Raw genomic sequence first — 19,207 nt, 5'->3', positions numbered from 1 at the left:
CGGGTCCGGCCCCCCGGGGAGCGGGCAGGCGGCCGGCCGGGCTGCTGGGGGAGCGCAGCTGCCAATGTCACCTTCAGCCCTCGGCGGCTCGGGGCAGGGGCAGCCATCCCGGGAATCCGGGCGGCTTAAGGATGGGAGCGCGGGCTGCTGCGTAAGAGCCACTTGAGCCCTGCTGTCGCCTTGCGGGATATCGCGTCCCCTTATCGTCCCGTGGAGTGCTTCTCACCCCCTCCCCCGGCGCGGCCCCGCACCCCTTCGCTGCCGGCTGCTGCCGAGCTGGGATGTGCCGTGGGACGGCCGTGCCCGGGCACCCCTGGGGTGCAGCGTGGCGGGGAGGGGTGTCCTGACCCGCCTGCCCGGCTCTGGCTGCTGCCAGCTCCTTATCCAGCCTCTCCTGTGCTAGGCCCCGCCGTGGAGCGGCATGGGAACTTGGCACCCCCCCTCGGCCAGGCCAGCCCCATCACCTCGGACGAGGAGTACCTGAGCCCCCTGGAAGAGTTCCCCGAGTCCGGCACCCCCCAGCACCGACCGGCCATGAAGCTGCAGCCTAGAGCCGAGCATGGGGCTGCCCGCGGCTCCCCAGAGAGCACCTTCAAGGCTGCACCCACCTTTGAGGTGAGCCGACAACCCCCCCTGGGACCTGGCAGAGGAGGAGCAGTTCCCTGTGACCACAAGCCCTGTGGTCCCCAGTGCCAGGAGGTGCCGGGTCAGGCTTTCCTACCCCCTGATGTGGGGTGCTCCTGGCACCTGGGCAGCCTCCACCCCACCAGCTTCCCTGGTTCTCCAGGGCTGCTGTTGTGATGGGGGACGCACAGCCCTGGGTGCAGTGGTGGGTATGCATGGCCCTGGGTGCAGGTGGGTGCTCACTGCTCTCTGACCCCCGCTTCCCCAGGTGTCCCTGTCGGACCAGTCGGTGCTGGAGGGACAGGATGTCAGCATGAGTGTCCGCGTCCGTGGGGAGCCCAAGCCTATCATTTACTGGTGAGTCCCAGTGCTCGCTGGGTCACAGCTGGGCAGGGAAGGAGGGGACAGGCATGGTGACCTCCCTGTTTGGGGATGGCCAGCTCAGATCTCTGGTCCTTAGCAGGGTTGGGGGTGGAAGAGAGGGGTCCTTTGGGGACGGCCAGGCTGGACATGCAGGGCCAGGTGTGACCATGCCGTTCTGCCCGTGTCCCGAGCAGGCTGAGGAACAGGCAGCCAGTGAAGTATGGCCGCCGGCACCATGCAGAGGAGGCGGAGGGGGCGCGAGGGCTCTTCACGCTGCACATCCTGGCAGCGGAGCGCACAGACACTGGCTTCTACACCTGCAAGGCCGTCAACGAGTATGGCACCAAGCAGTGCGAGGCCAAGCTGGAGGTCAGAGGTAAAGCTCCCCGAGCGCGTCTCCCCCGGCCCTGAGGGGCCAGCTGTCTCCAGTACCCTGCATGAGCTGTGTGGGGAAGGGGCTGCTGAAGACCCCCCCCTTGGTGGTGCTGCAGGAGAAGGCAACAAGCCAGCCTGCCCTTCCCTGCCGCAGCGCAGGCGGGCGCAAGCCAGGAGCAGGAAAGTGAAGCTGTGTGCCTGGGTCTGCCCACAGAGGCTGGCCCTGCAGCGGAAGGCAGGCTGCACTGCTGCCCCATCCAGATGTGCAGCCCCACAGCCCTGGGTCCCACCACCCAACTGTGCCAGGGCCCCCGATGGCCTGACCCAGAGCCTGCTGCTCCCCGCAGCCCAGCTTCACCCCACATTCCCCTGTCTCCCCATGTACCCAGTGCTGGGGCCGGTTGCTGCCCCTGGCTGCGCAGGGAGGGCTTTTGCCCTTGGTGACCCTGCAGGGGACATGTCCCCCCGCCCTGCCGTGCCAACAGCTCCTTCCCTCCCCATCCCAGGCAGCCTGCAAGCTGTGTGCCAGGCACAGGGCAGCTTGGAGAGGTCCCCCCCTGCCCGTTTCCAGCAATAGCCCTTATGCATGGGACTGGGCTGTCCAGCCCCCATCCCTTGCCGTTCCTCCCCAGCCCTGCTGTGGTCCTCCTAGGACCCCAATATATGTGTGCAAATGGGGGAGGGGGGGTCAGGACTGATAGACAGGCTCTGCCTGGCATCCCCCGAGGCCAGGGAAGAAGCCTGCGGGGATGAGTGATGCTGCCTCCCTCCTCTTGCCCTTTGCTGTGTGTGCCCTGCTCCCCCCCCAGCCCTCCCCGCTGACGGCTGCCTGAGCCCCCCGGGCTGCGCCCATCCCACCCCGGCCTTGGCTGCACTGCTTGTACCCTGCCGGGACCCCGCTCCCAGCCTCCGGCAAAGCGCGGCGGCACTGGGGTGGGAGTGGGAGCCAGCCCCATGCCCCACAGCCAGCAGGAGCTGGGCTGCGGGGGCGACGGCCCAAGCCCCGGCCCCTCTCGGGGGGCTCGGCGGGTGGCTCCGCGCCTTGGTGCGCACTTGCACCCTTCGTGCCGGCGCTGGCGTATGCGTGCGTGCGTGCCGGCCCCGTTGCTGCTGCACTAACCCTTCCGCTTGCTGACTGCGGTTTTTGTCTGTACGCAGGGGGAGTACGATAAGGGGGTGCATCTCTCAGAGCCGCGGCCGCGGGGCTCTTAGTTGGACACCTCTTAGGCAGTGGACCTCACCTTGTGTTATTACCTTCTGCTCCATCCGCCGCCTCGTCCTGGATGCACCGCGGGGACGCGCGGGCCCTCGACTGCGGGCAGGGGCTCGCCGGATGGCCGGGGGAGGCGTAACCGAGGCGGGGTGGGGGGAGCGGCAGGGGAGCACCAGGCACCCCCTCAGCCGGGCCAGGGCGGCCGTATGATGCTGTCTTGTCTCTTGCTCTGTCCGTCTGTCCCTGTCTGCGTGTCCTGCTGCTCCTCTCCTTGCTGCCCAGGGAAGGGGAGCAGGGAGCTGAGCCCACGGTCGCCGCCGTGCCGGCCGGGGCTGTAGGGAAGGGGCTGCGGCATGGTGGCAGCTCTGCAACGGTCACCTTGGAGCACGGGGGACAGGAGACCCCCGGGACCCCTGCTGGGGAGCACCCTGCCCCAGCCCCAGCGGGGTGGGAGAGCATCTGCCCCTTTGGCCCGCAGGCAGCCGCCCGGGTGCCGGCCTGGTCACCTTGAGATGTCCCTCGCAGCCCCAGGGCTGGGGGTCCGCCCGGAGCACCCCCCAGCTCCGTGTCTCTTCTCCCCGGGGAGGGGGCTTGGCGGGGGGGCGGGCTGCGAGGCCGTGACCCTTTTTTTTGTAGCTCTAATAAAATCTGTTTGGTAAAGCGCTGTGTGGTGTGTTCCTGGCACGGACACCTCCCTTCACCCCCGGCCCCCTCCCTGGCTCAGCTCCGCTTTCCACATCTCGCCCCCCATCCCGCCCGTCCCCGCTGCACTCCCTGCCCGCAGCACCGGGCCCTCTCCCCGCATGTCCCCCCCTGCCCTGCACGTTCCCCGCCCCGCCAGCTCCATCCCCGCCACCTCTCATGGTTGCTTTTCAGTTGCTGAGACGCGTCTCTCTTTCTTTCTCTCTCTCCCCCCTTCCCGGGCAGCTCGCCCCGAGTGCCAGTCCCTGGCCATCGTGGTTCCCCTGCAGGACGTGGTGGTCGGGGCGGGGGAGCTGGCACTCTTTGAGTGCCTGGTGGCTGGCCCGCCAGACATGGACGTGGACTGGCTCTCCCGGGGCCGGCTGCTCCAGCCCGCCCTGCTCAAATGCAAGATGCATTTTGACGGGCGCAAGTGCAAGCTGCTGCTCACCTCCGTGCATGAGGACGACAGCGGGATCTACACCTGCAAGCTCAGCACCGCCAAAGGTAAGCGGCGGTCACGCAGCTCCCCGGGGGGGCGGGTATCTCTCAGGGCTTGGCCCTAGGGGGGTGCTGGGGGGTGGACGGCCCCCCCTGTCCCTGGGTTTGGGGCTCTGGTCCCCCTGGGATGGAGCTATGAGTGCTGGAGGTGGGGGCCAGGGGGCCAGGGAGTGGTTGCTGCCCCAGGAGCTGGGGAGCTTTCCCCAGCTGGGAAAACTGGTGGGCATCAGTCCTCGGGCTCCAGCACCCTGAGCCCTGCAGCCCTGTCCCACCCCACTCAGCTCCTCTGCCGGCATGCATGCAGCTCCCAGCAATGTGGGGAGATGCATTCGCACTGTGGCTGCACTGGCTGGATGCAGCCCTGGAGCACGGCTGTGCCTGTTCCCTGGCTCCAGAGCCTCTGGGCACCCGGCTCCAGTACCCACCTGTCCCTGCTGGCCTGGGAGGTGGCACGGGCAATGGGCAGGTGGGTCAGGGCCGCCCACCCTCTCCCACGGAGCCATCACTGGTGGCATCTGAGGAAGAGCAACAGGACCCGGCCTCTGTCCCATGGCTCTGACACCCCTCTGTGCCTGTGCATGCTGCACACAGCCTCTGTCCCCCGCAGTGGGGCAGGGACAAGGGTCCCTTTCGAATTCCCCAGCCCGCCTGGGCAGCCCCTTGGCAGTAACCTGGGCTGCGGTGGGTGCAGGGGGCAGCGGCATTCCTGGCACCCTGTGGCTGGTGCCTGTGCATCCCTCCATGGAGGAGGCTGTACGCCTGCAGGGATTTGAGGGCAGCAGCAGTTTTGGGTGCAGGTAGGTGAAGCTGTGCCTGAGCATGGTGTCAATCCCTTCCCCGGGATGGGTGACGACACCATCATTGCAAATCGGTCTCTGCTGCAAACCCCCTCATCTGGAGCATCCAGCCTGCGCCTGTCCCCATGCTGCCCCTGGGTGCTGCATGTGCTGGTGCTGCCTGCTTCAGCATCGCCTCCCCGTCCCCAAGGGGCTAGGCCAGCTGTGACCCCCTGCCCTGTGGGAAGGAGAGAGAGCATCCTCCTGCCCCACCACTGCTGGCATCTGTACTGCTGTGAGGGGAGGAAAGAGGCACCCCGCTACCAGCAGAGTACCAGCCCTGGGCATAGGGACCTGGCACACGTTTGTACCCCCCCTGCCCCATGCAGGGACAGAGCTTGGCACCCAGCACACCCGGGCTCAGCCCCCACCAGGCGTGGGGTACGCTCAGCTACAACCACGTTGGCTGCTGGGGGTGCAGGTGGGGGGGAGGATGCAGGCTGCCTCCTGCCCTGCACACAGGCATGCTGCATGGGGGCCACTCCTACCTCCTCTCCTTGCAGATGAGCTGACCTGCAGTGCCCGGCTGACGGTGCAGCCCTCTGTGCAGCCACTCTTCACCCGCAAGCTGGAGGATGTGGATGTGGTGGAAGGGCGGACGGCGCGTTTTGACTGCATGATCAGTGGGACTCCCCCTCCGGCGGTCACCTGGACCCATTTTGGTAACCCCCAAGCCCAGAGAGCTTGCCCAAGGCCCTGCAGGGAAACCTCTCCCCATCTGCTTGGGGGCTGCATCCAAGGGCTAATGCCCAGCTGGGGCTGGGAGGGGTGCTGATACTGATGCTGATGCTGGTGTGTGTCTCCGTGCAGGCCAGCCGGTGCAGGAGGGGGAGAACGTGCGGATTCAGCGGGATGGTGGGCTGCACTCGCTGGTCATCGTGCACGTGGGCAGCGAGGATGAGGGGCAGTATGCGGTGACAGCCAGGAATGCCCACGGCCACGTGGAATGCTCTGCCGAGCTCTATGTGGAGGAGCCGCGGACATCTGCTGCCTCCCAGATGTAAGAGCCAGGGGTCTCTGGGGTTTGCATCCCCCCTGCTTGTTTCCCCCTGGGATCTAGGGGACAAGCAGGTTGTGCAAAGCCTGGGGTCAGGGATGGGCTGGGGGCACTGTATTCCCGCTGCGAGTGTGCGTGGGCTCTTGCAGCTCCAAGCTGGAGAAGATGCCATCCATCCCGGAGGAGCCAGAGCAGGCAGAGACGGAGGCAGAGTGCTTCACCATGCCTGACTTCCTGAAGCCGCTGCACAACCTGGACGTGGTGGAGTCGAAGGAGGCCGTGCTGGAGTGCCAGGTGGCCGGGCTGCCCTACCCCTCCATCACCTGGTTCCACAATGGCTCCCGCATCGACAGCACAGATGACCGCAAGATGATGCAGTGTAGGGCTCCCTGCCGCCCTCCTCGCCCCCTTGGGGTCCCTCCACCTGGGGCAGAGGAAGGGGGGACACCCCGGGAGGAAGGATCACCCCCCAGACCTTCATGCCCCATGAGGCAGGGAGGGGAGCCCTGCGTGGCTGGGCTGTTGGTCTCTTACCAGTGTGTCCCTGTTCCCCCCCAGATAAGGATATCCATCGCCTGGTGTTCACGGCTGTCAGCCATGCACACGCTGGCGTCTATAAAAGCGTCATCGCCAACAAAGTGGGGAAGGCCACGTGCTACGCGCACCTCTACGTCACTGGTAAGCAGCAGTGGGTACCACCGGGGATGTGCGGCCACTCACTGCCGCCCTGCTGGGCTGTGGCCCGGGGCTGGGGGTTGGTGGCCCTGTGTAGCGAGGTCCTACGTTGATAGGGTCACAGGGCAGTTCAGGTTGGAGGGGAGCTCAGGTCTCTAATCCAACCTAAAAGCGGGGTCAGCTGTGCAGTCCTCACCTTGCAGGGTCAGGACCCATCCCTGGACCCCCAGATCCCACGTGGGACTTGCTGGCAGCACCAGCCCCACAGGGGCTGCCAGTCTGAGCCTCCGCCAGAGAACCAGTGAGGGTTGCTGGCCCCATCCATCCCCTGCAGCCCGCGTCTCCCGGGGTGTGAGGCAGATGTCTTGAGGAGCTGTGGCAGAGGCCATGCTCACACCCCTCCCCTCCTCCCCACACAGACGTGGTGCCAACCCCCCCGGATGGGCCCCCCACCGTGGCCTCAGTGACCGGCAGAGCCATCACGTTGACCTGGAACAAGCCCAGGTGGCTGGACACCGCCATAGGTGAGGGGGCTGGGGCTGGGCAGGGGGTGGGCAACGCCATGATGGGGCACAGGGGCCATCCCGATGCCGGGGGCTCCGCACCGACCCTCTCTCCCTGCAGACCCCAACTCGGTGACCTACGTGGTGCAAATGCAAGTGCTGGGCACGACGCAGTGGCTAGTGCTGGTGGCCGGTGTGCGGGATACCACCTACACGGTGCATGGGCTGACCAAGGGTGCCCAGTACCTCTTCCGCGTCATCACCGCCACCCCCAAGACCAACAGCAAGCCCTGCCCACCTGTGGGGCCCGTGCAGCTCCTGGACCGGGGTGAGAGGCGCAGCAGCGAGGGGATGGGTGGCTGGGGTGGAAGGGTCTCTGTCCTCTGTGGGGTGGTGAGCTGCCCAGGGCCGGGCGACGTGGGGTCGGGAGGTGGTGGTGATGATGCGTGTGGCAGGTCCCTACCTGGAAGAGGCCCCGGTCATCCTGGACAAGCCAGATGTGGTGTACGTGGTGGAGGGTCAGCCAGCCTCCATCACCATCACCATCAACCACGTGGAGGCCACCATCACCTGGAAGAGGTAGGACATGGCGCTGTGCCTGTTGCCTGCCCCATGCCCAGCATCGCCCCACAGGGTGCACAAAGAGGGGCTCCTGCACCAGCTCCCCATGCAGCCCGTGGTGGGTGGGGGTCCTTCCTTGGGGCTGAGCTGGGCATGCACCCAAGTTTGATGTCCAGGGCTGTGTAGACCTGCATGCGGGGGGCGCTTTTTTTGGGGGGGTGCTGTTGGTGGGGTGCTAAGGGTTAGGAGCCAGTCAGGAGGCAGAGCTAGCAATGGGGTGCGAGCTGTTTGCGGGGGCTGTGAGGTGGGAGCCGGGGCCAGGGCTGTCTGTGGGTCAGGAGGTGGCCATGGGGCTGTGAGGTGGGAGCTATCGATGGGGCGGTGGGTCTGGGGCTGCCTGTGGGGCCGTGATGCGGCAGCTGGTGTTCCCGCAGGGGCGGGCAGGTGCTGGGGGAGCAGGAAGGCACGTGCGAGGTGGTGATGCCAGACGATGACCAGCACTGCCTGCGGCTGCTGCGTGTGGGCCGGGGGGCAGCGGGGCCACTGACCTGCGAGGTGAGCAACCGCTACGGCACTGCCCGCTGCACCCTCCGCCTCCGCCTTGCAGGTAGGTGCGCCCGCGCCGGGGGGCTGTGCCCCTCTGCCGAGGGGTGGCATCGCCCTGTGGTGCTCCAAGCCCGTGTGCCATGGGGGGGTGGGGTGGACATTGGCCCACAGGGTGGCACTGCTCCACGGTGCTCATGGGCCGTGGGGGCACTGCCCCATAACATGGCACTGCTCCTCAGTGTTCCATACTTGTATGCCATAGGGATGTTGCTCTATAGGGTGGCAATGCCCCACGGGGCTGAAAAGCCATGAACCATGTGTTGATAGTGCTGCCCGGTGTCCCATACCCATATCTGACTTGGGTAAAAGTGTCCCATGTGCCCCATGACCATGTGCATGGAGTGGCACTGCCCCACGGTGTCCCTCAGCCATGTGCCATGAGTGGCACTGCTGCAGGCTGTCCCATATCTGTGTATAATGGGGTGGCACTGCCCCACAGTGCCCTATGGCCAAGAGCCATGGGACACACCTCCACAATGCCCCCCAGAGGTGTCATGGGTGGCACTGCCCTACAGAACCCCATATGCATATGTAATGGGGATATGCAAACCCACATTGCCCCGTGCCCATGTGCCATGAGTGGCACTGCCCCATGGTGCTCCACACCAACGGGTGACTGCCCCACGGTGCTGCAGGCACATGCCATTGGTGGCCTGCCCCGTAGTGTCCCGCTCCCATGTCCGTTGGGGTGGCACTGCCCCATGGCACTCCATGCCCCTATACCATGGGCTGGCACTTCCTCACAGTGCCCCACAACCATACACCCCATGCCAGTGGCAGGGGGGTGGCACCGCCCCATGGTGCCCCATACCCCATCTCTTGGCAGAGGCACCGCGCTTTGAGTCCATCATGGAAGACATCGATGCCCAGGAAGGGGAGACGCCGCGCTTCGCCGTGGTGGTGGAGGGGAAACCGCTGCCAGACATCATGTGGTACAAGGTGGGCTGGGACCCTCCACCCCCTTCCTGACCCACAACCCCCCCAGACCCACACCCTCCACAGCCTCACCTGGGTTGCTGTGTTGGGGCTTTGGGGTTGTGTTCACCCCCGATGATGCGGGATGCGCCCCATGCCCCATCCACGGGGAAGGGGTGGCGGGAGCTGTTCAGGGATGGGACGGCACCCCCCTGACGCCCCTGCCATCCCCAGGATGGGGAGCTGCTGGAGGAGAGCAGCCACCTGAGCTTCGTATATGAGGACAACGAGTGCTCGCTGGTGGTGCTGGGCGCCGCCGAGCCCGACAGCGGCGTCTACACCTGCACGGCCAAGAACCTGGCCGGGGAGGTCTCCTGCAAGGCAGAGCTGGTGGTGCGGGCAGGTACGGCCGGCCAGCCCCCCGGCCCCTGGGGACAGAGCCCGGGTGCCCGGCTTGCCCCCCGCCAGCGCCTTTCCTTCCCCCAGCCCAGCCCGCTGCCGATGCTGCCATGGAGGAGGATGCGCTGCACAAGGCGCGACGCCTGACCGACTACTACGACGTGCACGAGGAGATTGGGAGGTACGGAGCCGCCAGCACGGTGGGCAGCAGGGCACCCTGGGCACCACAGGGACAGGGGGGCTGGAGGCTGCACCCTGGGGCTCTGTCCCTCGGGACTGAGCTCCATGGTATGCCAGATCCTGATGTGCTGGGGCTGCTCTCAGCCATCGTTGGATGCCCTGATGCCAGCTCAGGGTGGGGAGCCGGTGCAAAGCCAGGCCTGAGCTCTCTCCATGGATGGTCCTGGAAAGCTGCTGGGGCTGCAGGCTCCAGCTCCCTGCAGAGCAGATGCCTGCCCCAGCTGCTCAGGGAAGGGGATGTCTCCTGCTCCCCCAACTTCTTAGCCCCCCTCACCCCCATTGCTGCATTGCAGGGGGGCTTTCTCCTACCTGCGGAGGGTGACGGAGAAGAGCAGCCGGCTGGACTTTGCCGCCAAGTTCGTCCCAGGGAGGACCAAGGCCAAGCAGTCGGCACGGCGGGAGCTGCACATCCTCTCGCAGCTGGACCACGAGCGCATAGTCTTCTTCCACGATGCCTTTGAGAAGAAGAACGCCGTCATCATGGTCATGGAGCTGTATCCTCCGGGTGCTGCTCTGGGAGTGTGTGGCACAGGGGATGAGGGGAGGCTCTTTGGGGGGTAAGGGGGCAGAGCAGGTGCGGACGAGCTGCATGCCCAGGAAGGTGCAGGACACATCAGGGCATGGAGTTTCTGTGCTCCTTGACTGGGCCCCAGCTGCGCTGAGGAAGAGCTGCTGGACAGGATGGCGAGGAAGCCCTCGGTGTGCGAGTCTGAGGTGGGTGAACCCTGGGGGGGCAAAGTGATGGGGGAGGGAGGGAATCTGGGGACATCGGGGTCTGTCCCAGCCCAGGGATGTGCAACACTCATTGTATCAGGCTAAAAAGAGGGCTACAGCCCACACCCTCCTCTGCACAGGGCCAGCGTGGAGCTGACCCATGCTCAGGGTGCCCACCCTCCCCCTGCTCTCTCGCAGGTCCGGTCCTACATGCGGCAGGTCCTGGAGGGGATCTGCTACCTGCACCAGCACAGCATCCTGCACCTGGACATCAAAGTGAGTGGGGGGCTTCCTGGCCCCCTCCCTCCTGCCGTGCTGCCGGGGGCTCGATCTTGCTGACAGGGGACATCCCTTCCCTGGGGGGAGCCCCTGCCTCCTGCCAAGCTCCCCTCCGCCCCGCACTGTCTTGTAGCCAGAAAACCTCCTGATGGCAGATTCAAGCAGCGAGCAGGTCCGGATCTGCGACTTCGGCAATGCACAGGAGCTGACGCCCGAGGAGCCGCAGTACTGCAAGTATGGCACCCCTGAGTTCGTGGGCCCCGAGATCGTCAACCAGAGCCCCGTCTCCAGCGTCACCGACATCTGGTAAGGGTGGCTCCGGGGTGGATGGTGGGCTCCCCGCTATGCCGTGAGAGACTGGACGCCTCGGAGGCTCATGCTGTGCAGTAACCCCAGTCTCCTCTCCGCAGGCCTGTAGGGGTCATCGCCTACCTCTGGTAAGTGCCCCGGTGGGCCCCCACGGGAGGGACACCCTTCCCACCCCCTTACCACTTGCAGTGCTGGGGCTGTGGCCATGCACATTGCTCCTTGCAGACTCAGCCTCCTCCCCAGCTGCTCTTGCCTCTACCCTCCCCACGGCACTGGGGCTGGGGTCCAGGGTCTTGTTCTTGGTCCCCTGTATTTGCCATGCTGTTCCCCACGTCCCCACGGCCCGATGACAATGTCTTTTCCTCGGCAGCCTGACGGGGATCTCCCCCTTCGTGGGCGAGAATGACAAGACAACGCTGATGAACATCCGCAACTACAACGTGGCTTTTGAGGAGAGGATGTTCCAGGGGCTCACCCGGGAGGCCAAGGGCTTTGTCATCAAAGTGCTGGTCAATGACAGGCTGTGAGTGCTGTGGGGTCCCCGGCCCCTGTGCCGCTGGTGTGAGCCTTGTGGTCAAGGGAGGGTGGGGACCCCCATGCATCGGGGTGCCCGAGGGCAGGTTGGCTGCACAGCCCTGCTGGGGTGCAGCACGGGCAGCCAGACCCTCCTGCCTTTCCCCCGGCTGGCCAAAGCCCCCAGCCCGGGTGGTTCTCACCCGGTGGTGTCGATTCACAGGAGACCCAACGCAGAGCAGACGCTGGAGCATCCCTGGTTCAAGGTGAGCCTCAGCAGGGACCCAGTGCCTGGCGGCAGCGGGGTTCCGCTGAGCCTGCTGTAGGCTCTGTGGGACACCGCTGTCCCCTCGCCCCACAGACGCTGGCCAAGGGGAAGGTCATCAGCACCGACCACCTAAAGCTCTTCCTCTCCCGTCGGAAATGGCAGGTGAAGACAGGAGCTGGGGAGGGAGGGGGGCAGGCAGGGCTGTGTGCTGGGCAGGATGATGCCATGCCACCTGCCCGGGCCTGATCCAGTCCTCTCTGCCGGCTGCAGCGCTCGCAGATCAGCTACAAGTGCAACATGGTGCTGCGGCCGATCCCGGAGCTGCTGGAGGACACGTCCAACCACCTCTCCATCGCTGTGCCCCGGCACCTCAAGGAGTCACCGGCGCTGTCATCCTCCTCGGACTCGGATGACCTGGACGAGCTGCCCTTCATCCCCATGCCGCACCAGGTGGAGTTCTCTGGCTCCCGCATGTCGCTCAATGAGATCCCCACAGACGACGAGGCCATGGGGCCATCCGAGGGGCCGCGGCCGGAGGGGGTCACGTCGGGGGACGTCTCCGCCATGGAGTGGCAGAGCCAGGGCACAGGGAAGCCCGGGGTGGCCTTGGGGAAGCGGCCAAGGGGTGCTGGGCCACGGCGGCCGTGCGCAGAGGTGGAGGCACCTGGCTCCTCCGACGAAGAAGCCCCCGAAGCCCAGAAGCGGCCGGAATACCCCCGCAAAGCCATGAGGAAGGGCTCCAGCCTGGAGTCCCCAGGAAGCACCCGGCGGGGAGAGCTGAAGAGGGGTGGTTCAGCCGACAGCGCCCTGCTGCTCCACCAGCCTCCGGGGGCCGAGGAGGGGGCCGAGGCGGGACGGGACCCCCGCCGGGCCCTGGCCAAGGCGGCCTCCATGGAGCTGCCGCGGCGGAAGGGGACCTGGGGGGAGGACGATCATGCCCAGCGCCTGGAGCTGATGCGCCAGCGGCTGCTGCGGGGCAGCTCAGGGGATGGCAAGGTCAGCGGTCTGCGGGGTCCCCTCCTGGAGACCCTGGGGGTCGGCCCAGACAAGAAGGTCCCGCGGCCGACCCGGTTGGAGCCGCCAGCGCCAGCGGTGCCACGGCTTGTGCGGGCGGCCTCCAGCGAGGCCACCTCGCCGCGCCTCCTCCCTGCTGAGCATCAGCTGCAGAAGAGCAGCTCCTTCAGCCACGGGGACGCCGAGCCTGTCGTCCGGCACCGCCGCTCCGGCGCACCCCTGGAGATCCCGGTGGCTCGCCTGGAGGCCCAGCGGCTCAAAGAGTCCCCATCACTCTCAGCCCTCTCTGATGCCCGGCCCCCAGTGCCGCTGGACGCCCCTGACCCGCCGACACCCCCCGTGGTAGAGATCGCCGTCCCCCGGGCTCCCGCCGCCAAGGTTGCCTTGGGGAGGAGGCGCGTCCCTGAGGAGCGCAGCCAGCCCGGGGCCAGCACGGCCACCACCACCATGGGGAAGAAGCCCATGGCCAGGGGGCAGGAGGAGAAGATGCCCGCCAAGGCCACTGGAGCCAGTGGGGAGGGGGCTGCCAGGACGGGAGCACCTGCCCCACCGCAGCCCCCAGTCCCCGGTGCCCAAGCCCCAAAAACGTCTTCCTACGCTAAGGTCATGCAAGCCATGGGAGCTGTGCAAGGTGGGGAGCCAGCTACCGAGGAACCCCCCCGGCCCCTGCCAGCCACCCCCACCGAGCCCCGCACGCCAGCACCAGCACCAGCATTGAGGAGGGAGGTGAAGTCCACCGGCTCCTCCAGTTCCCTGCTCATCCAGGACATCGACTCGGAGGAGGTCTTTGAGGCCAAGTTCAAGCGGGGCCGGGAGTCGTCGCTCAGCCGAGGGCTGAAGCTCCTCACCCGCTCTCGCTCCGAGGACCGGCACCTGGCCAGCCTCCCGGCCCCCGACGAGGGCATCTACCGTCCAACGCCGGCCGGTGTGCCCCTGGAGCTGCGCAGGGATCGTCCCACCGGGCTGGCAGCCAAGTCCAAGTCAGTGCAGGACCTGCACGAGGTGGAGAAGGACCGGGGCTTCCTCCGGAGGATGTCCGTGCTCCTCAAGCGGACCCCGCCTGCCGAGAGGAAGAAGAGCAGGGGGGAGGATGGGGGCAGCGAGACCCCATCCAGCAGGCGCCGATTCTCCTGGAGCCTGGCCCTGGGTGGCTCCAAGGAGCGGAGGGACTCGGAGAGCCTCAAGTCGGAGCCGGGGGGCGGCGGGGAGAGCGAGTCACCGGTGGTGGCCGTGCGGAGGAAGATCAGTGCCACGGTGGAGCGAGTCTCCGCGCGGCTGCGCAGCCTGTCGGACGAGCGGCCGGAGGGTGAGGGGCCCGGGGAGCTCCGCCGTGCCAGTTCCGAGGGGGAGAGCTTGCAGCCGGGGCCCCCCCCGGCACCTGCACCCTCCTCCGAGTCCCTGCGCTCGGAGGGCAGCACCCGCTCCTCTGCCTCCGCCAAAGGTGAGCGACGAGGGGGGGTCCCACCAGCACCCTGTGGCCCAAACACCCTGGGCATGGCAGGCATGGCCATCCCGGCTTGGCCCTGCTCTCAGTCACCTTGGTTGCCCGCAGGTGGGGGTGAGAGCCAGAAGCGGTCCCGCTGGGAGCGCTGGGGGCTCTCGCGGGGCAAGAAGGAGAAGATGGCCTCGCAGCCCAGCATCCCCTCCAGCCTGCTGCGGGAGGAGGGACCCGCCACCGGCCGGCCACATGCATCCAGTGAGTCGGGTAGGTGCAGCCCCCAGGATGGGATGGCGGGTGTGCATCACTGCCCCAGCCTGACCCCACGTCTGCTTTCCAGATTTCCCCCCTGTATTCCACATCAAGCTGAAGGACCAGGTGCTGCTGGAGGGCGAGGCGCTGACCCTCTGCTGCCTGCCTGCCGGCAGCCCGACCCCCAGGATCCTCTGGATGAAAGGTGGGGGGCTGCCTGCGCTGCCACGGTGAGTGGGCGCCAGGGCAACACTGTAGCATCCCTTTCCTCTGCTCCCCCCTGCAGACAAGAGGTCCCTGCAGCCAGACAGCGCACTGAACATCATCTCCTGCAAGGACGGCCGGCAGATGCTCACAATCACCAAGGTCTCCAGGAAGGACACGGGGCTGTATGAATGTGCAGCCGCCAACACCCTGGGCACGGCCATCAGCTCCTGCACACTGGCTGTGGCACGTAAGGAGGCGGGAGGGGGACCTCGGGGGACAGAGGTGCTGCCCCGCGGGGAGAGAGCACGTGCCAGGCACAGAGCCCGGGGCTGGGGACCCGTCGGAGCAGGTTACTTGAGCTCCGCTCTCCACATCTACAAGAGACTGGGACTTTTGAGGGGGGACAGGCTAGTTTTGCATGGGCACTTCCAGCATCTCTGAGCCCACGTGTTGCGCTGCCCTCACGCCGCAGCAGCTCTGCCCTGTCCCTGACTGGTCACCCAGCCCACGCTGCCTGTCCCTCGCAGGGCTCCCCGGGCGGCCGGGCACCCCGGAGATCCCCCAGAAGTACAAGAACACGGTGCTGGTGCTGTGGAAGCCTGCGGAGAGCAAAGCCCCCTGCACCTACACGCTGGAGCACAGGCTGGAGGGTACGTGGGCCTGCCTCCCATCCCCCGGGGGCTGCAGCCAGAAAGATGGGCTCACACGGGGACACCAATCCAGGACAAAAGTGCCCAATGTCCTTGCTGTCCCCTGGGGCTTGGTGGGGTCCTGGGTCAGGGGTGGGGGACAGGGGGCTGCCCCCGGTCTGCCCTCACCTCACCTTGCTCCCACGCTAGCAGGGGAGCACGAGTGGAAGATCGTCAGCACTGGCATCGCCGACTGCTACTTCAACGTGACGGAGCTGCCCCCTGGGAGCACCGCCAAGTTTCGGGTGGCCTGTGTCAACAAGGCCGGGCAGGGACCCTACAGCAACCCCTCAGGGAAGGTGCACCTTGAGGCAGCAGGTAAGCAAGCCCTGTCCCACGGGCGTGGGGCAGCTGTGGGGCTGAGGCCTCTGGGATGCTCTGGGGGTCCTTGAGTCCCAGGGGTCCTCCCCGAAAGGCTTTGGGGAACAGGGCACCACTTGCACCCCACTCCTGGCTTACCCCCACCTGGCTCATACCTCCCTTTGCTTCCCACAGATGCCCGAGCTGCCCCAGCCAAGGACATCGCTGTCCCTGTCCCCGAGAAGGTGGCTTCCAGTCGGTCAACCCAGACGCCCATGGAGCAGCTGGAGCCGCTGGCCGTGGGGACCCCCCCCACGCTGCCGCCCCACAAGCACAAAGGAGTGGTGCAGAAGGCAGACGGGGCAGCGCAGGCGGACGTCCCCCCGGGGGTCCTCCAGCCCCCTGCACCGTGCGAGGAGGGGCCGCGGCCAGACCCCAAACTCCCACCCGACATCACAGTCTGCGTGCCCCCTGAGCTGATGTTCACCCCACCTCGGACTGTCACCTCGCCCCACACAGACACCCCCACCCAAGCCTCCCCCGCACCCCCCACGGACACGTCCCCCCCCCCCCAGGCTCCGTCTCCTTCCAAGTTGTCCCCCACTTCCCCTGTGTCAACCACCCCCAGCTCAGCCCCCACGCTGTCTCCCACCCCCAACACCGCACCCACGCGGAAGATGCCCCCCTACATGGTCACGTCCTTCGTCTCCATGCCCCCTGCATCGCCCCTCGCACAGGAGTCGTCCCACCCCACCCCATCTTCCAAGGAGCCCCCAGCTGAGAGCGGGGTCCCGGGGGCAAAAGACAGCACAGCGCTGCGGCAGGGCGTCCCCCAGAAGCCATACACCTTCCTGGATGAGAAGGCGAGGTGAGTAGCAGTGGGACGGGATGCTCTGCCGGGGGTGTCGTCCCCCCCCCAGCACCCCACACTGGGGATGCTGAGTGCCGCCCTGTGCCACAGGGGCCGTTTTGGGGTGATCCGGCTGTGCAAGGAGAACGCCACGGGGAAGCACTTCATGGCCAAGATCGTACCCTACGAGGCGGAGCGGAAGCAGAGCGTGCTGCAGGAGTACGAGATCCTCAAGGCGCTGCACCATGAGCGCATCATGGCCCTGCACGAGGCGTACATCACCCCCCGCTACCTGGTGCTCATCTGCGAAAACTGTGCCGGCAAAGAGATCCTCTACAGCATTGTGGACAGGTACGGGCAGGCGCAGGGCCGCCGGAGACAGCTGCCGGCACGGGGCTGCCCGCTGATGCCACTTGCCCCCAGGTTTCGCTACTCAGAGGACGACGTGGTGAGCTACGTGCTGCAGCTCCTGCAGGGCCTCGAGTACCTGCACAGCCGCCGCATTGTGCACCTCGACATCAAGCCAGACAACGTCGTCATCTCAGGCATGAACGCCCTCAAGATCATCGATTTCGGCAGTGCCCAGACCTACAACCCCCTTGTGCTGCGGCAGCTGGGGCGGCGTGTCGGCACCCTGGAGTACATGTGTGAGTGGGGCACTGGGGGTGTGGTGGCATGGGGACAGGGACAGATCTGGGGCACACTTGTGCCAGAGGTGTGCATGCATGCCTGTGCAGTTGGGGGCTTGGGAATGTGGAGGATTTGAGGTGTCCTTTGGGAAGCTGGGGGGGTCTTTGGGGTGCTGGGGGTGTCTGCTGAGGGTTTCTGTAGGGTTGCTGGGCTCAGTGGGAGAGTTTGGGTGCTGTGGGGCGGTTGGGGTATCCTTGGAGGTGCTGTGCTCTGTCAGGGTATTGGGGTGTCAGGGAGGGGTGCTGGAGGGTGCAATGGTGCAGTTCTGTGGCTGGTGAGGATGCTCTGGGTGCTGTGGATGCTGTGGGTGCTGGGGATACTGTGGGTTCTGGAGGTGCCGGGAGTGCTGTGGGTGCTGGGGCTGGGCCCCCCCCGGTGCATATGACAGACCTGCTTCCCTGCCCACAGCACCAGAGGTGGTGAAGGGGGACCCGGTGGGCTCCGCAGCAGATGTCTGGGGTGTTGGCGTCCTCACCTACATCATGTAAGAGAAGGGGCCGGGGGTACAAGCACCCTGAGGTGTAGTCAGCCCCACCCAGGGCTCGGTGCCATGGGGAACACCAGGCTGGTGGTGGGCTGGGGGATGCTGTATCCCTGCAGACCCTTCCCAGCTGGACACGGGGATCGAGACACTCTGGCAGCTGTGGCTGTCCCAAACCAGGGATGGGTGGGTAGGGGGTGCTGGGTGCCCTCCCACCGCTGCACTCCAGCCTGTGCCACCCCCTCCACCCTTGCAGGCTCAGTGGGCGGTCGCCGTTCTTCGAACTGGACCCCATTGAGACAGAGAACCGCATCCTGGCAGGGCGCTTTGATGCCTTCAAGCTGTACCCCAATGTCTCGCAGAGTGCTGCCCTCTTCATCCGCAAGGTCCTTGCCGTCCACCCCTGGTGAGTGCCCAGCCCAGCCAGGGAGGACACGTGGCCCCAGACTGCGCCTGTGACCGGGCCAGGCGGGCAGCTCCCTGCCCCACGGGGCCCCTCCAGACATCATCAGTGGGACCCCAGGGCCCATCCCTGCCCCTGGAGAGGGCTGGGATCTCCTGAGCTCAGGGCCCTGGGATCCATCCCTGTTCTTGGAGAGGTCTGGGACCCCCTGGGACTTGCAGGGGAGGGATGGTGGCCAGGTTTGGGAGGTGCAGCAGCGGCAGGCACCCCACGGTCCCTGACGCGGTGCTGCCCCTGCCCCAGGAGCCGCCCCACAGTGAAGGACTGCTTTGCCAATGCCTGGCTCCAGGATGCCTACCTGATGAAGCTGCGCCGCCAGACCCTGACCTTCACCACCAACCGCCTCAAGGAGTTCCTGGTGGAGCACCAGCGGCGCCGTGGCGAGGCCGTCACCAAGCACAAGGTCTTACTCCGCTCCTACCAGGGCGGCCAGCCGCCGGGGCTGCAGTAGCTGGTGCCTCGGCCGCAGCCGCAAGAGGCCGAGGAGCCAGAGGAACATTCCAGGGGCCACGGGATGGGGCGGCCGAGGAGGAGCCGGGACGTGCCGGGATGAGCCCACGGACTTCACGCGCCGCCGCCGGGGATGCTGGCGGCTGGCATCATTTTGGTGGTGCCGACAGAGAGGGGAGGTGCTGCCCCAGCCGGCCCAGCGGTGGGGTCCAGCAGCAGGCAGGCGGCAGGAAGCCTTGTTGTGAGGAACTGAGAATGTGGCAGAGGGTCAGGAGAAGGATGGGATGGGGACAGGGGGCCAAGGGAAGCCCCAGGCAGGAGAGGGAGAGACACCAGCACGCCAGCCAGCCCTGGCCACACGGGTCTTGTCAGCCGTGTGCCTTACGCCGCAGCCTGTAGCTGCCCCCGGCCACGGCGCAGGGGTCCCTGCGCCCCCTCCAGTTTGCACGCCAGCGCCCGAGGACTGAGGCTGCTCCAGTGGTTCCTGCAGAGAGGGGCCCGCTCGCAGCCCCCTGCCCCCCCTGCCAGCCAGCACAGCCCCGGTCCTCACGGCTGGGAGCGGGGGCCACTAGCCCCCCACCTTCCGCTCCTCCCAGCCCCGGTCCTGGCAAGCGGGTTTGCGACCCCAGGACCGATGCCGGTGCCTTCCCCGGGGCTGTCAGCTGTGCCCCACATGGGAGCGGGGGGCTGGCCGGCACCCCTCCTTTTGCAGGGGGGCACCCACGTGCCACACACACCTCCTGCGCCTGCTCAGGCCGACGCTGCTCACGCTCTGCCTGCCCGGCTCCGGCCCTCGCCCTG

The 19,207-nt window shown here is 66.8% G+C and overlaps 1 protein-coding gene across 1 annotated transcript in view; it reads left to right on the top strand.

The window, feature by feature from the left end:
• The window catches only part of SPEG (SPEG complex locus), a 38,219-nt gene extending 19,812 nt beyond the window's left edge, over positions 1-18,407 (top strand). The window contains exons 7-43 of the mRNA XM_010569592.1: positions 404-615; positions 893-981; positions 1,182-1,363; positions 3,503-3,763; positions 5,097-5,255; positions 5,404-5,593; positions 5,740-5,969; positions 6,149-6,268; positions 6,685-6,789; positions 6,890-7,096; positions 7,224-7,347; positions 7,749-7,936; positions 8,762-8,874; positions 9,085-9,253; positions 9,337-9,430; positions 9,783-9,983; positions 10,143-10,203; positions 10,402-10,479; positions 10,616-10,788; positions 10,893-10,919; positions 11,162-11,314; positions 11,528-11,570; positions 11,666-11,734; positions 11,843-12,172; positions 12,233-12,611; positions 12,657-14,027; positions 14,139-14,291; positions 14,365-14,481; positions 14,563-14,730; positions 15,011-15,133; positions 15,326-15,490; positions 15,668-16,340; positions 16,434-16,673; positions 16,746-16,969; positions 17,421-17,496; positions 17,750-17,899; positions 18,200-18,407. Coding sequence (XP_010567894.1) covers positions 404-615; positions 893-981; positions 1,182-1,363; positions 3,503-3,763; positions 5,097-5,255; positions 5,404-5,593; positions 5,740-5,969; positions 6,149-6,268; positions 6,685-6,789; positions 6,890-7,096; positions 7,224-7,347; positions 7,749-7,936; positions 8,762-8,874; positions 9,085-9,253; positions 9,337-9,430; positions 9,783-9,983; positions 10,143-10,203; positions 10,402-10,479; positions 10,616-10,788; positions 10,893-10,919; positions 11,162-11,314; positions 11,528-11,570; positions 11,666-11,734; positions 11,843-12,172; positions 12,233-12,611; positions 12,657-14,027; positions 14,139-14,291; positions 14,365-14,481; positions 14,563-14,730; positions 15,011-15,133; positions 15,326-15,490; positions 15,668-16,340; positions 16,434-16,673; positions 16,746-16,969; positions 17,421-17,496; positions 17,750-17,899; positions 18,200-18,407 — 7,625 coding nt within the window. The remainder of the gene's footprint in view (positions 1-403; positions 616-892; positions 982-1,181; positions 1,364-3,502; positions 3,764-5,096; positions 5,256-5,403; positions 5,594-5,739; positions 5,970-6,148; positions 6,269-6,684; positions 6,790-6,889; positions 7,097-7,223; positions 7,348-7,748; positions 7,937-8,761; positions 8,875-9,084; positions 9,254-9,336; positions 9,431-9,782; positions 9,984-10,142; positions 10,204-10,401; positions 10,480-10,615; positions 10,789-10,892; positions 10,920-11,161; positions 11,315-11,527; positions 11,571-11,665; positions 11,735-11,842; positions 12,173-12,232; positions 12,612-12,656; positions 14,028-14,138; positions 14,292-14,364; positions 14,482-14,562; positions 14,731-15,010; positions 15,134-15,325; positions 15,491-15,667; positions 16,341-16,433; positions 16,674-16,745; positions 16,970-17,420; positions 17,497-17,749; positions 17,900-18,199) is intronic.
• Positions 18,408-19,207: the final 800 nt, after the last annotated feature.

The sequence above is a fragment of the Haliaeetus leucocephalus genome, unplaced genomic scaffold (genome assembly GCF_000737465.1).
Source record: "Haliaeetus leucocephalus isolate CR32 unplaced genomic scaffold, Haliaeetus_leucocephalus-4.0 Scaffold1, whole genome shotgun sequence".
Classification (NCBI taxonomy): Eukaryota; Metazoa; Chordata; class Aves; order Accipitriformes; family Accipitridae; genus Haliaeetus; species Haliaeetus leucocephalus.
This window is presented reverse-complemented; position numbering and strand designations above follow the sequence as displayed.